At 37.6% G+C, this 19,043-nt stretch overlaps 1 protein-coding gene across 2 annotated transcripts in view; it reads left to right on the top strand.

Moving 5' to 3' along the window:
• The window catches only part of WDR7 (WD repeat domain 7), a 389,130-nt gene that overhangs the window by 24,024 nt on the left and 346,063 nt on the right, over positions 1 to 19,043 (top strand). For both annotated transcript variants that reach the window (XM_050767826.1, XM_050767825.1), the window contains exons 3-9: positions 6,214 to 6,320; positions 8,197 to 8,275; positions 9,559 to 9,733; positions 12,817 to 12,893; positions 13,717 to 13,836; positions 18,152 to 18,297; positions 18,922 to 19,024. In XM_050767826.1, the coding sequence (XP_050623783.1) occupies positions 6,214 to 6,320; positions 8,197 to 8,275; positions 9,559 to 9,733; positions 12,817 to 12,893; positions 13,717 to 13,836; positions 18,152 to 18,297; positions 18,922 to 19,024 (807 nt within the window). The remainder of the gene's footprint in view (positions 1 to 6,213; positions 6,321 to 8,196; positions 8,276 to 9,558; positions 9,734 to 12,816; positions 12,894 to 13,716; positions 13,837 to 18,151; positions 18,298 to 18,921; positions 19,025 to 19,043) is intronic.

The raw sequence follows: 19,043 nt of genomic DNA, 5'->3' as shown, positions 1-19,043 counted from the left end.
GTACCCTTTAAATGTCCCTCCTGGGCCAGGCATGGTGACTCACGCTTGTAATCCCAGCACTTTGGGAGGCTAAGGCGGATAGATTGCTTGAGTCCAGGAGTTTGAGACCAGCCTGGGCAACATGGTGAAACCCCATCTCTACTGAAAATACGAAAAACTAGCCGGGCGTGGTGACGCATACCTGTAGTCTCAGCTACTCCAGAGGCTGAGGTGAGCCCAGACGGTCAAGGCTACTTGCACCACTGCACTCCAGCCTGGGCAATGGGAGTGAGACCCTGTCTCTAAAAAAAAAAATGACTTCTAATACTCATTCTCCCTAGACCACCACTAATCTACTTTCTGTCACTAATGTCGTGTTTATTCTGGACATTTAATATAAATGGAATCATACAACTATAACATGTGTTTTTTATGACTGGCTTTTATCATGGAGCTTAATGTTTTCAAGGTTCACCCACATCATAGCATGTATCAGTACTTCATTTCTTTTTATGGCCAAATGATTTTTCATGTTATAAGTATACCACACTTGATTTGTTCATTTGTCAGTGGATGAACATTTGGATTATTTCTATTTTTGGCCCTTATGAGTAATGCTTCTATGAGTATTACACATTTGTGTATGAGTGTTTGTGTGGACACATGTTTTCAGTGCACTTAGGTAAACACCCGAGCGTGGAATTGTGGGATCATATGGTAGGTAACTCTATGTTTAACTGGTTATTTAAGGAACTGCCAGACTGTTTTCCAAAGTAACTGAATCATTTTGCAGTCCCATCAGCAGTGCATGAGGGTTCCAGGTTTTCCACATCCTTGTCAATCAATAGCTGTTCTCTTTTTGATTCTAGCCCTAATTTTGTGTATGAAGTGGTATCTCGTGGTTTTGGTTTGAATTTGCCTGATGGCTAATGAGATGTTGAGCTTCTTTTCATGTTCTCATTGGCCATTTGTATCTCTTCTCTGGCAAACCATCTATTCAGAATCTTTGCCCATTAGAAAAATTTTTAACTTAAAATTTTTTCCTTTGCCCATTTTAAAATTGGGTTATTTGTCTTTTTATTATTGAATCATAAAAATTCTTCATATATTCTAGATAGAAATTCCTTAACAGATGTAAGATTTACAGTTATTTTCTCCCATTTTATCGATTGTTTTTTCACTTTCTTGATTGTGTTCTTTGAAGCACATAATATTTTAAGTTTGATAAAATTCAGTTTATCTCCTTTTCCTTTGTTTGCCTATGTTTTTGTTGTCGTATCTAAGAAACCATTGCTAAATCTAAGGTCATGAAGATTTATCCCTGTGTTTTTTTCTAAGAATTTTATATACTAGTTTTACCTCTTACATTTAGGTCTTTGATCCATATTAGTTAATTTTTCTGTTAATTAACTAATATACTAATTCTGTTAACTAATTAACTAATTAATTTAGTTAGTTAATTTCTTGACTTCATTCTTTTGCGTGTGGCTATCAAATTATCCTAGCACTATTTGTCAGAACGACTACTTGTTCTCCATTGAATGCTATTGGACTCTTAAGAAAAATCAATTGACCATAAGTGTCATGGGTTTCTATCTGGACTCTCAATTCTACTTTATGGTTCTGTGTGTGTGTTCTTGTCTATATCCTCTAGATGTCTGTACTCACTGTCCTAATTACTGTTGTTTTAGATACCCACTGTCTTAATTACTATTTTATATTAAGTTTTGAAATCCAGATATGTGAGTCCTCCAGTATTGCTCTTCTTTTCCAAGATTGTTTCGGTGGCATCCCTTGAATTTCCATATGAATTTTAGAATCAGCTTGTCAATTTCTACAAACAAGTCAGTTGGGGCTTTAATAGGGAATATGTTGACTCAGCAGATCAGTTTGGAGAGTATTGCTATTTTAACAATATCCAGTTTTGCTGACCTGCGAACATTGAATACATTTCATTTATTTAGATCTTTAGTTTTTTTACAGCGATATTTTGTAGTTTTCAGAATATAAGGTTTGTATTACTTTTATTAAATTTATTTCAAATAATTTTATTTTTTGAATCTATTAGATATAGAATTGTTCAATTTATTTTCTTTTCAGATTTTTCATTGCTGGTGTATAGAAATACATTTGAGTTTGTTTGTTCATCTTGTATCTTATAACCTTATTGGACTTATTACTTCTAATAGTTTTTAGTGGATCCTTTAGGAATTTCTGCATACAAGATAATGTCATTCTTGAATAGAGATAGTTCTAGTTTTTGCTTTCCAATAGGGATGCCTTTTATTTCATTTTTTTGCCTAACATTCCTGGATGACACCTCCATAACAATGTTGAATAGAAGTGGCAAGAGTGGACATCCTTGTTTCGTTCCTAATCTTAGCAGAGGGAGAACATCTAGTCTTTCACTTTTATTTTTATTATTTTTATTTTTTTGTTGAGATAAGGTCTCACTCTGTTGCCCAGGCTGGGGTGCAATGATAGCTTACTGCAGCCTTGATCTCCCAGGTTCAAGTGATCCTCCTGCCTCAGCCTCTTGAGTAGCTGGGTCTACAGGTGCACACCACTACACCCAGCTATTACTGTATTGGGACCTATCTCTCTTGTTAGCTCTAATAATGTTTGCTTTATATATCTGGGTGCTCTGGTGCTGGGTGCATATATATTTAAAATTGTTATACCCTCTTGCTGAATTGACTCCTTTGTCATTATATAGTGACCTTCTTTGTCTCTTCTTATAGTTTTTGTCTTGAAGTCCTATTTTGTCTGATATAAGTGTATCTATTCCTGCTTTTCTTAGGTTTCCATTGGCATGGAATATCTTTTTTCATTTTATTTTCAGTCTATGTGTGTTTTTAAGGTGAAGTGTGTTTCTTGTAGGCAAGAGATCATTGGGTCTTGTTTTTTCATCCATTCAGCCACTCTGTCTTTTGATCGGAGAGGTTAGTCCGTTTACATTCAGTGTTATTATTGGTAAGTCCTTGTTGTTTTTGCTAAGTAAGGACTTATTTCTGCTATTTTGTTTTTTGCTTTCTTGTTTTTGTTCTTTATTTCCTTCAGGTCTTCCTTTTCAGTGATGGTGATTTACTCTGGTGATACGATTTATTTTCTTGCTTTTTATTTTTTGTGTATCCATTGTATGTTTTTTGATTTGAGATTACCATGAGGCTTGCAGATACTATCTTATAACCCATTATTTTAAGCTGATAATAACTTAACACTATTTGCATAAACACAAACAAACAAGGACAACTAATAAAGACTCTACACCTTAACTTCCTCCCCTTGCTTTTTAACTTTTTTTTTTTAGGGGGGGGAGACAGGGTCCCACTCTCACCCAAGCTGGAGTGTAGTGGCATGACCTTGGCTCACTGCAACCTTGTCTTCCTGGGCTCAAGCAGTCCTGCCACCTCAGCCTCCCGAGTATCTGGGACTACAGGTCCATGTCACTATGTCCCGCTAAGTGCTGGAATTACAGGCATGAGCCAGGGGCCTGGCAGCTTTTTAACTTTTTATTGTTACTACTTATATCTTATTGTACTGTCTTGTGTCTTGAAACATTGTGGTTATTTTTTATTGTTTCATTTACTCTTTCTACTTAAGAGTAGTTTACACAACATAGTTACAGTGTTGCAATATTCTGTGTTTTTTCTGTGTACTTACTATTACTGGTGAGTTTGTATCTTCAGATGCTCACTGACATCCTTTTCTTTCTGACTGAAGTACTCCCTTTAGCATTTCTTGTAGGATAGGTCTAGGATTGATGAAATCCCTCAGCTTTTGTTTGTCTAGAAAGTCTTTATTTCTCTTTCATGCTTGAGGGATGTTTTTGCTGGATTTACTATTCTTTCCTTTGGTACTTTAAATATGTCATGCCACTCTCCCCTGGCCTGTAACATTTCCACTGAAAAGTCTGGTTCCAGACGTGTTGGAGCTCCATTGTTTGTTTGTTTTAAGACAGAGTCTTTCTCTGTTGCCCAGGCTGAAGTGCAGTGGTGTGATCTCAACTTACTGCAACCTCTGCCTCCTGGGTTCCAGCAATTCCTGTGCCTCAACCTCCCAAGTAGCTGGCACTACAGATATGTGCCACCACACCTGGCTAATTTTTGTATTTTTAGTAGAGATGGGGTTTTGCCATTTTGCCCAGGCTGGTCTCAAACTCCTGGCCTCAAGTGATTCATCTACCTTGGGCCTCGCAGGGTGCTGGGATTTTAGGCATGAGCCACTGTGCCTGGCCCAGTGTATGTTGTGTTTCTTCTCTTGTTGCTTTAAGGATTCTTTCTTTATCCTTGACCTCTGGGAGTTTGATTATTAAATACCGTGAAGTAGTCATCTTTGGGTTAAATTTGCTTGGTGTTCTATAAGTACTTGGATATTTATATCTTTCTCTAGATTTGGGAATTTCTCTAGATTTGGGAATTTGGGAATTCTTTGTTTTTATTCCTTTGTGTAAACTTTCTACCCCTATCTCCTTCTCTTCCTCCTCTTTATGACCAGTAACTCATAGATTTGCCCTTTTAAAGCTATTTTTCTAGATCCTGTAGGCATGCTTCATTCCTTTTTAGTCTTTTTTCTTTTGTTTCCTTTGTGTGTTTTCAAATAGGCCATCTTCAAGCTCACTATTTCTTTTCTCTGCTTGATCAATTCTGCTATTAGAAGACTCTGATATGGCTGGGCGTAGTGGCTCACTCCCATAATTCCAGCACTTTGGGAGGCCGAGACAGGTGGATCACAAGGTCAGGAGATTGAGACCATCCTGGCTAACATGGTGAAACCCCGTCTCTACTAAAAATACAAATGGCATGGCAGCGTGCGCCTGTAGTCCCAGCTACTTGGGAGGCTGAGGCAGGAGAATAGCGTGAACCCAGGAGGCGGAGCTTGCAGTGAGCCGAGATAGCACCACCGCACTCCAGCCTGGGTGACAGAGCGAGACTCCGTCTCAAAAAAAAAGACTCTGATATATTCTTCAGTATGCCAATTGCATTTTCAACTTCAGAATTTCTGCCAGATTCTTTTTTATTATTTCAATCTCTTTCTTAAATTTATCTGATAGAACTCTGAATTCTTTCTCTATGTTATCTTGAATTTCTTTTGAGTTTTCTCAAAACAGAATTCAAACCCTATTTTGAATTATCTGTCTGAATGGTCACATATTTGTTTCTCCAGGATTGGTCCCTGTCACCTTATTTCATTCATTTGGTGAAGTCATGTTTTCCTGGATTGTCTTAATATTTGTTGATGTTTGTCTTGTCTGGCCATGGAAGAATTAAGTATTTATTGTATTCTTCACTGTCTGGACTTGTTTGTACCTGTCCTTCTTGGGAATGCTTTCCAGATATTCGAAAGGACTTGGGTGTTGTGTTCTAAGCTGTATCTGCTTTCAGGGAGCCCCAAGCCCAGTAACACTTGGTTTTTTTTTTTTTTTTTTGAGATGGAGTCTCACTCTGTCGCCCAGGCTGGAGTGCAGTGGAGCGATGTTGGCTCACTGCAACCTCTGCCTCCCGGGTTCAAGTGATCCTTCTGCCTCAGCCTTCTGAGTAGCTGGGAATACAGGTGTCCACCACCATGCCTGGCTAATTTTTGTATTTTTGGTAGAGATGAGGTTTCACCATGTTGGTCACGCTGGTCTTGAACTCCTGACCTCATGATCTGCCCACCTCAGCCTCCTAAAGTGCTGGGATCACAGACGTGAGCCACTGCGCCCGGCAGCACTGTGGTTCTTGCAGACTCGTACAGATACCGCCTTGATGGTCTTGGACAAGATTCGGGACAATTCTCTGGCTTACCAGGCAGAGGCTGTTCTCTTTTCATCCTTTCCCCCAAACAAATGGAGTCTCTCTCTCTGTTTTGAACAACTTGGACCAGGGGGTGGAATGACACAAGCAACCCTGTGGCCACCTTCACTAGTACTGTGCTGGGTCAGCCCTGAAGCCAGCATAGCACTAGGTTTTGCTTAAGGCCTGTTGTAACCACTCCCGACTACTGCCTTTATTTGTTTAAGGCCCTGGGTCTCTACAGTCAGCCAGTAGCGAAGCCAGCCAGGCCTGTGTCCTTCCTTTCAGGGCTAGAAGTTCTCGCAGGTAGCTCCAGCAGTGCTGTGCAAGAGCCAGGGGCTAGAATAAAAAACCTTAGCAGTCTACCTATTCTTCTATTGCACTGTGGCTAAGCTGGCACTCAAATAAAAGATTAATTTTTAAGTTCGGTACTTAAACTAGCATATTTTTGCATTTCTAGATTAATCCTCGAGCACTTTTGTTTGGTCATACAGCGTCAATCACTTGTTTGTCGAAAGCTTGTGCTTCCAGTGACAAACAGTATATTGTGAGTGCATCTGAAAGTGGGTAAGTATTTTCTTATTTGCCTGGTTTTCTCGTGAGTCTTTATAACTAGCGCTATAATAACTAATTATAAAAAAAAACTAGTATTTTTTTTTTCTTTTAGAATATCTCCTAAATAAATGCTTTTTATTGTCTAAAGGTAGATATTGAAAATCTGATTTTAGGGATGTAAATTTTACCTGTGTTAATGATTTTATAATATTTGATGGTAATTTATGATTATGTCCTTCGGTTTGCTTTTGAGGAACTCAGAATACTATAAAAGTTAAAGCGCGATCATTCATCTCCATGTTGTTTTTACTGAGTTGCCAGACAACTTTGAGATTTCCTTTTAAAAACCTAAATGATGCTAGACTAGCATAAATTTTGAAGATGATGCCATGAAAAAGTTCATGAAATTATATGGATATGTATTAATACACTAACATAACTATTTGTGTTCCGAAGTCTCAGAATGCAGCTCGCCTTAGAGAGGCAGGTTATTGCACAGTAATTGTAGGGCCCAATGTTATTAAATGTTTAAAAAGATTTTTAAAAAGTTTTAAAAACATTTTTTGGTGCTTAGAAAATTATATATATTTACACAATATGCTATTGAAGAAAGTTGGGGAACTTGAAGAGAATTATATAAGAAATTGGTGCTATGTGTGGTGGCTCACTCCTGTAATCCTAACCCTTTGGGAGGCTGAGATGGGCGGATCACTTGAGCACAGAAGTTTGAGACCAGCCTGAGCAACATGGCAAAACCCTGTCTCTACAAGAAATACAAGAGCTATCCGGGCACGATGGTGTGCACCTGTAGTCTGAGCTACTCAGGAGGCTGAGGTGATAGATCACCTGAACCCAGGAGATTGAGGCTATAGTGAGCTGTGATTGTGCCACTGCACTCCAGCCTGGGTGACACAGTGAGACCCTGTCTCAAAAAAGCAAAACAAAACAGAAGTTGTTCTCCCCACTGAAGAGAACCTTGTATAATTCATTGGAACAAAAAGAAGCAGCGTAAGCTAAAAATATAATAGCTGTTGGTGAATTAAAGGATAATTCCCATTAGAATGTATATTCTAAATTGAATGTTCTTTGAAAAATTGTCTTCTATAATACCATGTGAGATATAGAAAGTGGTATCTTAAAGAAAACCCTAATAATATCAGGATCATTGCATTTTATTAGTTTTTTTCTGTTAAATGTATTTCTTCAACGGACAAGGCATGTTGACATTTCTCATTTTCAATGTGATACCTGTCAATCTTATATCTAGTTTTTTTGGTATGCATTCAGTAAAATTACAATAAATACAGCATGAAAACTGGAAGCTTGTATTTTATTTGTAAAAGTTTGGAATTCACTTGACTTTAACTTTTGTTTTTTTGCAGTTTGAAATTCTCTAGCTACCTGGATGACAAATATAAAATCTCAGTAGTTTAAATTAGAATTTTATTTCTTGTTTTTGTCACTTGTCCCTCATGTGTCACTTGAGGCCTCTACTCTGCTTCACTGTTATCCTTACTTTGAGGTTCAGAGTGAGGGAGCAACCTCTGTGTGAAGCAGCCAGTCTCTGGAACAGAGCTCTGGAAAGCCTTGCATTGGTTCTGGCCAGAACTACTTACAAGACTTCACTAACCACAGGGGAACCAGGAAATGCAGTCTTATTATGGGCCTAGAAAGGATGTGGAATGTGGTGGGGGGTGGGCAGTTTGGAAGGGGTGTTAGGAGGGTGGGAGGGAGGACTGGAAATTTTGATGAACAACAGTAGTGACTGTATGCTACTTTTTCTGATATATATTAGTTTTAATGGAAGATTAATTTTAAATCACTGTGACAAAGTTGAATGGTGCTTTAAAAAGTCACATTCAAAGCTGACCATTATTTTGTGTTATAGAGAGATGTGCCTCTGGGATGTAAGTGATGGCAGATGTATTGAATTTACAAAATTAGCTTGCACACATACTGGCATACAGGTTAGTATCTATTTCTGTGACTCTAAGCACAAACTATTATAAGTGTATAATTTAAAATATTTTTAAAACATTGAGCCTATATTTTTAGATGAAAAATGGTGGGTAGTAGTAATAGGACGAGTAAACTAGAATTGAAGTGGTAAAAGTATTCCTCATAGGATGGTACCATTGGGAAGGGTAAGAAAGGAGAGGAGACTAATGGGGAAAGATAAAGGGCAAGCAAATTGCTGCTGTTTCTGCTGTTCTGGGCTACCTTGGTTACCCAAGTGAGAGCCCCTTCACTAATTGGGAAAATGCTCTTGGTCTTAAATAATGGAATTCTTCCTGGCAAAAGCCTTTGTGATTCCACTTGTGATTGACACAAATTGACCTACTTTTTGGACCGTATCTTTTTTATTGCGCATGCAGTTGGTCCTTGAACATGTATTTTGAAAACTTTCCAACTCTTCAGAAGACATGACCGTTTCATACCCCTGTCTTAATATGTATGGTGTTACACAGGAATTTGTAGTTTCTGATTTACATTCCTGGTATTTGTTTTTACTTTTTCTTAGCTGTCTAATTCTCTGTACTTCAGTTTACTAATTGTTTACTGTGTTGAGTGTTGGGAAAATTATGAATTATATTAAAAATATGATCAATTATGGTTTCAATGGGAAAGGAAGAGAAGGTAACTCACATTTATTGAGCAGATACGGTGTAGGCATTTCTTGTATTGTGTTTGATTTAGTCCTCCTGACACACATATTAAATAGGAGTATGTCATTTTACATATAAGGAAGCTGAGGCCCTGATTATGTTTGAACATCAATCATGCTTCTAAATTGTATTTGCATAACTAGTAATTATAAGCCTATATGTCCCTATTTCTACTAATTTAAAATTCATGTTATTTTTGTGACCCACCTGAGTTTCCCTTTTGATGTGATTTGTAAAGCTGATTTTATTCAGGTGTTTTATTAATTTATTCAACAGTTCTGTTTTAGATGCTAGAGGGGGATAAAAACAATTATCATGAATTCTGTTTCAAAATAGTTCAAAAGGGAGGATAAGATGTTAGGAAAATAATTTTTGTTAGCTATTTAAAAATATTAGTATAACTTAATATATATGTGTGCACATACACCCATATAATATATACCATTTGGTAAATATCTAAAATTCTTACTGAAGAAGTTGAGCTTTAGGAGAATATTGTAGTAACCTTGATGAATGCATATTAATCAAGTATATAAATTAAAGGAGAACACTCAGAAATCTTTTTCCTTTTGGCATGAATGTAGTTCTACCAGTTCTCTGTTGGGAATCAGCGAGAAGGAAGGCTTTTATGCCACGGACATTACCCTGAAATCCTTGTTGTGGATGCTACCAGCCTTGAAGTATTATACTCCTTAGTATCAAAGATATCACCAGACTGGATTAGCTCCATGAGTATTATTCGATCCCACCGAACACAAGGTCAGTGTATTATGCCTCTTAGGAGCTTTAGCACCATGACTTAATGTTTAGTTTGCTATAACATTCTACAATTTATTGTAAATTAATACTTTGAGATATATTCTTCTGTTTAATAAAGAACTACACCAATAATTTATGGTCTGTTTCCTCCTTCATAAAGAAATCTTTGAATGAAGGCTTAATTGTTGGCTTATCTCCATTCCATGATGTATAGATCACCAGCTTTTGCGTGATTATCTGAAGTGGAGGAAGAATATCTTAACCTTTAGGGGTATAGTTTTACCTTTGAGAGGAACTGTAGTTTTACCTGTATATTTCTGGAGTCTGGTTCTGTCACTTGCTTACGAGGCATAGGAGATGTTTCCATTTCAAATGGAGATAGTGAAAAAGGAGAGATTATACACAGTTAAATTTAATGAAAGTCCCTGGAAGGGGCTGATATGTACTTGATGCTCAATAAATATTGCTATCTTTTCTTCATTTTTGTTGAAACCTCTCAATAACAACCATGAAAGCAAAAGTAAAGTTGTCAGGAAAAGAGCAGTAGTTAATGCAGAACATTGAATGTCTACTTTTGTAAGCCTTTTAAGGAGCATTCTTTTACTTTCAAATGGCTTCAATAGTTATGTGCTTCCTATAGAGGCTGGTCAATGACCACCACTACTACCACCAGTATCACCAGCACCATCACCATGAGGACTTTTATTTACTGTGTGTTTACAGTACCAAGCAGAATGCTAAGCATTTACATATGATCAATTCTCACAATAGTGGGATAGGTACTGTTAATATTCATCGTATAGATGGGGAGAATGATGAGGGTTAGGGTGATGTCGTCTTTGCTAAAGGACCCTGGAGTAGTTACTTTAACCACTGTGTTACACTGTGTCCCGTTAGTGAATTGCCTTCAACTTTATAGGAGCTTTCCATTTGTAACCTCTTAGGGTTGGAAAATCAGCACATAGCTTTTTATTCAGTAGTCATTCAGCAAATATTTATTGAATGCCTACGATCTTCCAGGTGCAAGGGATTGAAATATTAATACTTATGGGAGTCAAATTCTAGTAAAGGACAATGATATATAAACAAATAACAGTTTAGAGTGCAAAGTGTACAAGATGGAAAAATAGTATGGAGAGGATGGCTGATTGTGAGGCTGACTGAGGGCAGTAGACGGCTGTCCAGATCAGATGAAGTCTGATCTAGGATTTGGAAGATGAGGAAGAGTTTAGCAGACATACGATCAGGATGTTTCTGGCAGAGGAGATAGTCTGTAGGTACAAAAGCATTAAAATTATGATAGGTGTATGTGTGAAACTATAGATTATCTTTTTCTGGGGCAAGAAGCATGAGGGAAGGAGTGGCAGGATATGAGGCTGGCAGAGGTAGCAGGAGACAGGTCTTGAAATCCCTGTGTATCAGCTAGGGAATTCACCTTGTGGATCATGGGTTGGCAAACTTGTACTATAAAGGGCCAGATATGAAATATTTTAGGCTCTGCAGGCCGTATGGTCCATGTTTCAACGACTCAACTCTGCTAGTGTAGCACAAAAGCAGCCACAGACAATACATTAGTGAATGAACCTGGCTGTGTTCCGATAAAATTTTATTTACCAAAACAGCCAGTGGGCTGGAGTTGACTCATGAGCTGTAGCTTTCAGGCTCTCACTGTAGGTGATAGGCAGTCTCTGAAGGGACTTATGCTTTAAACTTCAAAGATGGGAGCAAATTAGGAGATTAGTAGCCCAGCTGAGAGTGGCGCAGGCCTGCACTGAAGCGGACTGTGGGAAGAGTGGATGCACTGGCTTCATTTCCTGCTGCTGCTCTTCAGAGTGTTGGTTCTGAAGTTTGTTAATAGGTATTAGTCGAAAAGATGGGATCTCTGGTCAAATATATTTGGGAGATGTTTGGTAAAATAGAATTGGGCAGGCTTCTTTAATGTGAACCTTCTCAGAGAGGTTTTTTATGCATATTAGATAATTACTGTTTTATTCCTAAGCATAACAGTGAGAATGAGATTCAGGTTAATTTTCCAGGCAAAAGGGAACTAATCATTCCTATATTTGTCTCTAATATTAGTTACAATGAATCCTTTATTTAAAAAAGATCTATGTTTGTGACCAAGCAGTTTGCATATTTAAAATTTTTATACTCCTTCTGGATATGTATACACTGTAGTCTGAACAGAATAGAATGTAACTTCAATGAATTCATTCCAATGCCTTACAGTGCCTAGAGAACTATGTGATATTGATAAGGTTTTTAGTTAAAGATAACAATTTTTTAAATAACAGTAATAACTCAACTTTATTGAGAATTTAGTATGTGCTGAATGTTTTCCCTTGGCGTGTCCTAATTTTTATAACAACCCATTAGAATAGGTACTGTTGTTACTCATTTATATTTGATTCCAGATAAGAAAATTGAATTTAAGATAGTTTGTTATCTAAAGTTCACTGGTTAATTAGTGAAGAAAAATGTGATTTTGCTTTTAACATTCCTCTCCCTCACTCTGGAGCCCACATTGACTGCTTTCCAATGTTCATCCTCTCAAAATTCCTGTACGTGACCCTGGTGCTGTCACTGGTCCCTTACTCGAAGCTTAGGAACTTAGATTTTTATCATATTTTTCTCTGGATCACACTCTGTGGAGGATGTAATGTGCAATGAAATATCTGGAAGGTGGCAAGGGATGTGGAAAAGGGGGAGAAATTAGTGCCTTGAAGAAATAAAGTGCCTGAGCTCATCCGTGATAAAGCATTAAAAGTTGTGAATTTCCAAGTGTAAAAGTTCATTGTTAATATAGTGATCAAGAACATTTGAAATTATTAAAAACTTCTTGATTAGAAATAAAAAATTCAATTAGCTAGAAATAATTTCCTTGAATTTTAAGTTGTTGGCCATCTTTATTAACTGGTGTTTCAAAACCTGGTTTCTGTTTCATGAAATAGAGAATTGTGTTTTTCTGCTAATTGTAAAACATGCTATTGTTTAATTTCATTCAAGCAAAACATCTTAATATGTAGAAAGAAAGCGTGTTATGTTCGTAACCTGGGCTGCCTTTTTGTCCCTTCTCATCTTAGAGGACACGGTGGTAGCACTCTCAGTGACTGGCATCCTGAAGGTCTGGATCGTTACCTCGGAAATAAGTGACATGCAGGTGAGAAAAAGGAAACTGGGGTGATTTCTCTGTTTTTATTCTCTGTAGTTCAAAATTTTAGTAATGATATGCTCCTTCCATTTTTTTTAAGGGGGAAGGAAAAAGCTATTATTTTTTGATAATTTTCTTATAGGCAGAGTATGAAAGATTCCCTAGTATGCCATGGGAGTGAATTTTTTATTCACTTTTAATGGTAACATCTGCTCTATCATGGATATAAAATAGAGAAACATATTGCACAGGATAAGATGAGGTGAAACATAAAAGAGGTGGGCTTCTCCTCAACTGCTTCTATTTAAATTGGCTCAAAGGGAAAAAAAAAATAAAGCAAATCACCACAAGAAATATACAAAGCCATTTTTATCATCTATTTCAGTTCTTTGGGCTTGAATTCGTTGTTCTTTTTTTATCAATGAGAAAGATCAAGTCTGACAATTTTGATGCTACTCTCTTCAGCTAGGGAATTTTTAGGCATGGAATTCAGGAGAAGATAGAGGAATTGATTAGATTTTTTTAAAAGCACATATAGCTGCAAAAATTAGGATTAAGGAAGACTTTATCATCTGTCATTACTAGAGCGATGATACTCTGAGTCTCATCAGAATTGAAATCTCAGGGGATTTTGTAGCAACAGTATTTGCGCCTAGCTCCTTTTAAGGTGGATCTTTGCTGCTTTTTACTGCCTTGGCGCTTACTTGAGGGGCCAAAATGATGAACATATGAAGTGATGCCTTTATTTCATTTTGTTGCCTTTATCGTTAAGTGATAATTTTAATTGACAATCAAGCTATTCCTAAAGTTTTACAAATCTTTCTCTTTTCAGGATACTGAGCCAATATTTGAGGAGGAATCCAAACCAATTTATTGTCAGAATTGCCAAAGCATCTCTTTTTGTGCATTTACACAAAGGTCACTTTTGGTTGTGTGTTCCAAATATTGGAGGGTAAGATAATTATATAAATAAGAAGCTGTATTTTTATCCTTCAAGATATTGGTTTATCAGATTTCCAAGATTTCCAAAGAACCCTAAAGAAGTACTTGGTGCAAGCCTATTTTAGCCATTTTAGAATTCATGTCTGCTTTTGATATCACATTTTGAGAAGTTGGGACTTGGCTATATATAGTTACCTTTTTTTGTTTGTGTTTATGGAATGATTCAGTTAGAGACTGTATTTCATTGGTCTTTATTTCTCCTTTTTGCTACTGTTTTAGTCACTATCTTATCAGTACAGCATAAGCAGTGGTAGGGAGTTTTCTACAGGTTGGGCGTTTCTTTGTAGGGTGTTATTAAAGCTAATAGTCAATATTTTCCCTGGCTTCTTGTAGTTGGAAAGTCTTCTCATATCACTTCAGAGCTAATGATGGAAGAGGTATATTACTTCCACATTGCCAGACTTTAATATTTCCATAATAGAAAAATAGCATGTTTTGGACACTTGCTCTGTGACTAGCACTTTTTTCAAAGCTTGCCATGTATTATTTCTTTTAGTCCTTACAACTCTCTGAGCTTAGGTGGATTAGCTATTTAATTCTGAATAACAAATCATTCCAAAAGTTATTAGTTTAAAACAACAAACATGTTTTATCACCCAGGTTCTTGTTTTTGTTTTTTGTTTTTTTAAAGAGATGTGGTCTCATTCTGTAGCCCAGTCTGGAATGCAATGGCACAATCATAGCTCGTTACAGCCTTGAACTCCTGGCCTCAAAGGATCCTCCCACTTCAGCCTCCTGAGTAGCTAGGACTAAAGGCACACATTACCAAGCCTGGCTAATTTTAGAATTTATTTGTAGAGATGGGCTCTCACCCTATTGTCCAGGCTGGTCTTGAACACCTGGGCTCAGGCAATCCTCCTGCCTGAGCTCCACAAACTGCTGGGATTATAGGCATGAGCCACCATGCCTGGCTACATTTTGTTCTTTAAAAACAGTCACAAAATGCAGCCTACACTCAGGGAAGAGGATTACCCATGGGTGTGAATACCAGGGTTTGGGATCACTGGGGCTCTGTTAGAGGCTGCTTACCACAGGAGGACTTGTTACTTTCCCCATTTTGCAGATGAGGCAACTGAGACAGTGAGGGGACGAATAACTTGACAAAGATTATATAAACGGTAGCGGAGTTGCTGAGTTATAATCAGATATCTGACTGCAGCAGCCGCTCTCATTACTACTATGCTATACTGTCTCACAATTTGAACCTGGAATGGGCTGGTTTCTTGAGCTTTGAACACAAGGGGATGGGCCATATAGTGAAAGGAATGACTAGGGAAGCAGCATCTTAACCTTATCGTTGTCACTTACTATATTAGAATAAAATTAGGAAAAGCTAGCCGCTGCTTGCTTAGAGTAGGTTTTACGGGTTTCTTCCTTTGTCTTAAAATTTAAAACACATGCAAATAGTAATAAAAAAAACAGGCTGGGCATGGTGGCTCACGCCTGTAATCCCAGCACTTCGGGAGGCCTGAGGCAGGCAGATCACGAGGTCAGGAGTTTGAGACCAGCCTGGCCAACATGGTGAAACCCTATCTCTACTAAAAATACAAAAAACAATTAACAATGCATGGTGACGTGCACCTGTAATCTCAGCTACTCGGGAGGCTGAGGCAGGAGAATTGCTTGAGCCTGGGAGGCGGAGGTTGCAGTGAGCCGGGATTGTGGCACTACACTCCAGCCTAGGTGACAGAGCAAGACTCTGTCTTGGGGGGAGAAAAAAAGGGCAAGAGGACATAGTGAAAAATGTGTCTCTTCCCCCGCTGGAACTTCCCTTTCCCTTCCAGATAGAGTATCTGGTACCAGTTTCATTTGTGTCCATTATAAACATTTTATAATTACGTGAGAACAGCTTTTTCTTTCTTAAAATGCATACATAAGAGTAAAAAGACAACTCACGTCGTCAGAGAAGATAATTGCAATAAACATAAATGATGAAGAATTGTCTAGTATTTATAAAAAAGCAACTCCTGCAGATTGAGAAGAAAACTACAGAAAACTCAGCAGGAAATTGTACAAAGATATTTTACAAAAGGTGAAAGCCAGATGGCCAGTAAATGTATGGAAAGTTGCTTAACTTCACTAATCATTATAGTAAGACAATACTGAGATAGTACTACAACCCACCAAAATGGCTTTTTAAGATACTTATTATCATGAAGAAGTTTACAATTGGGCTTACCATAAGCTGAGATTAAAATAAAATCTTTCATTTTCTCCTAATTTTTATATGGTTTTATTTTTAATTTTTTTTTTTTTGTCTGTTTGTTTTGAGAGGTCTTGCTACTGCCCAGGCTGGAGTGTAATGGTGCAATCTCAGCTCACTGTAACCTCTGCCTCCCAGGTTCAAGGGATTCTCCTGGCTCAGCCTCCCAAATAGCTGGGATCACAGGCATGCGCCCCCACGCCTGACCAATTTTTGTATTTCTAGTAGAGAGGGGTTTCACCATGTTGGCCAGGCTGGTCTTGAACTCCTGGCATCAAGTGATCAGCTTGCCTTGGCCTCCCAAAGTGCTGGGATTATAGGCATGAGCCACCGCACCAGCCCTATATGGTTTTGTCTTACATACTTTTGAATCTTTAATCTGGAATTTATTTTGTATAAATTGTGAGATGTAGATCCAGTTTTATTTTTATTCCAGATGGACTGCCCCCCAGTTCCTGATGCCATTTGTTGAATAATTCATTCGTCTGTTGTCCCTTGATAATGTACTATATTCCTACGTTATCAGAATCTGTTTTCAGTCCTCTGGATTTGTCTGCCCATTCATGAATTAATACTGTATTGTTTTAACTTTTATAGTTTTATGATTTGCTTTAACAGATAATAGGGCTGGAGGACTGGTTTCCCTTCATTATTCTTGGAGTTTTCTTGGCTATAATTGTGGTGCTATGTTACACGCTGATAAATATTGTAAGAAATCATGGTAAACGCAGCTAAGATGTGTTCTAACTTCAAGGCTCCACACAAGCAACTTCATTGTTTTCTTTAAAGAAAAGTAAAATAAAACCTCTGAGCTATTGAAGAATGAGGAATGACTCATTCCTTCTGAGAACATTTTCTAACAACATTTAATGTACTTTTTTTAAATATTGAAAGTGATAGAAAGAATAATTCTGCTAGAAATTGTAAGAGCAGAGCTTTTAGTTCCAATGCTATCACTTACTGGTCACATGACTTTGAGCAATTGATCAAATCCTTATTTGTGTCCATTTCTTATCTGTAAACTGGAATAGTAACACCTGCGATGATTCTCAGGGCATTTGAGATAATAATTGTAAAGGTACTTTGTAAACTTTGCAGTGAGTGCCTTGCAAATGTAAAGCCCTATAAGGTTAGAAACCTTTATTGCAGGTGAAATGATAGGGATTTGAATTTTATATGTGAAAATTATTACACAGTAAAATTGAGCCTGTTAACTATAGTATTTTAGAACGTTGATGAAATAATGTAAAACAAAGTAATTCCCTTATAATACTGAGTTATTCTCATGCCAGAGTTTATTGTTAGAAATGTTGTTACTGGGCCAGGCAAGGTGGCTCACGCCTATAATCCCAGCACTTTGGGAGGCCAAGGTGGGAAGATCACTTGAGCCCAGGAGTTTAAGACCAGCCTGGGCAACATGGTGAGACCCTGTCTCTACAAAAAATAAAAAATAAAAAAGTTAGCAAGGCATGGTGACATGCTCTTGTAGTTCCAGCTATTCGAGAGGCTGAAGTGGGAGAATCACTTGAACCCAGGAGTTTGAGGTTGCAGTGAGCTCTCATTGTGGCACTGCACTTCGGCCTGGGTGGCAGAGCAAGACCTTGTCTCAAAAAAAAAAAAAAAAAAAAAAAAAAAAAAAAAAAAAAAAAAAAGAAAAAGAAAAAAAGAGAAATGCTGTTCCTAGACATAGAAATAAAATGGGACTCAAGCCTGCATGTTTGAGGTTGATTCCCTATTATTTGCAATTTTTTAATGGAATACTTTCTCTAGATAGAAAGTCAGAGGATAACTGTTCTTGTAGGGAGAGCGCCGTTGTTCCACTTGTCACAGTTTGTTCCCTGTCCACAGGGAGCTTACCCATAACTAGGGGCCTAGTTGTGTTTTCCCTATTGAAGGTGACCTTTCCCAGGGCTTAATGACAAACTGTCTTTATCTGATGCAGCAAACTGAGTTTTCTAAATGTATTTCCAGGCTTTTTTTTTTTTTTTAAACTTGAAATGTCACTGGATCTTACTTATTATAGTATCATGGAGTAGATTGTAAATTTCTTTCTTCCTTGCAGGTGTTCGATGCTGGAGACTATTCCTTGTTGTGTTCAGGTCCTAGTGAAAATGGACAGACATGGACTGGAGGGGACTTTGTCTCAGCAGATAAAGTCATCATTTGGACAGAAAATGGGCAAAGTTATATTTACAAACTACCTGCCAGGTATGAGTAAGTAATAAATTAGGACTCATCAAAAGTAAAAGATTCAGAATTTAGGGTACAACCTGAACTTAAGAAAATGTAATAGTATAAATATTTAACTTTGATAAAACACTTCAGAACTTCTTAAGTTCTATTTTTAATTCCAATTTAACTTCTAAGCGCAAAAATTAGTTGGATTTTTATTTGAAGGACAATTTTTTTTTTTTTTTTTGAGACAGAGTCTCTCTGTGTCGCCCAGGCTGGAGTGCAGTGGCCGGATCTCAGCTCACTGCAAGCTCCACCTCCTGGGTTTACGCCATTCTCCTGCCTCAGCCTCCCGAGTAGCTGGGACTACAGGTGCCCACCACCTCGCCTGGCTAGTTTTTTGTATTTTTTAGTAGAGAGGGGGTTTCACCGTGTTAGCCAGGATGGTCTCGATCTCCTGAGCTCGTGATCCACCTGTCTCGAAGGAAAATATTTTTATAACTTTAATTATTTAATTTAATGCCTGCACTAAATTAACTGTCATTTAAAAAGCCCCTTTTTGTCCCATACCAAAAAATCTTGTCATATGGAATTATAAAATATTTAATGTCAGTATTTTAATTGAAATACTGTCCTTTTGTCCATTTTGTCCATTTTCAGTTGCCTTCCAGCCAGTGATTCATTCCGCAGTGATGTGGGGAAAGCAGTTGAAAATTTGATTCCTCCTGTACAACATAGCCTCTTGGATCGAAAAGATAAAGAGGTAAAATTCTTGAGGTATC

Source organism: Macaca thibetana, chromosome 18 (genome assembly GCF_024542745.1).
Source record: "Macaca thibetana thibetana isolate TM-01 chromosome 18, ASM2454274v1, whole genome shotgun sequence".
NCBI classification, from domain to species: Eukaryota; Metazoa; Chordata; class Mammalia; order Primates; family Cercopithecidae; genus Macaca; species Macaca thibetana.
The sequence above is the reverse complement of the archived record's forward strand: the minus strand, read 5'-3'. Positions and strand labels throughout refer to the sequence as shown.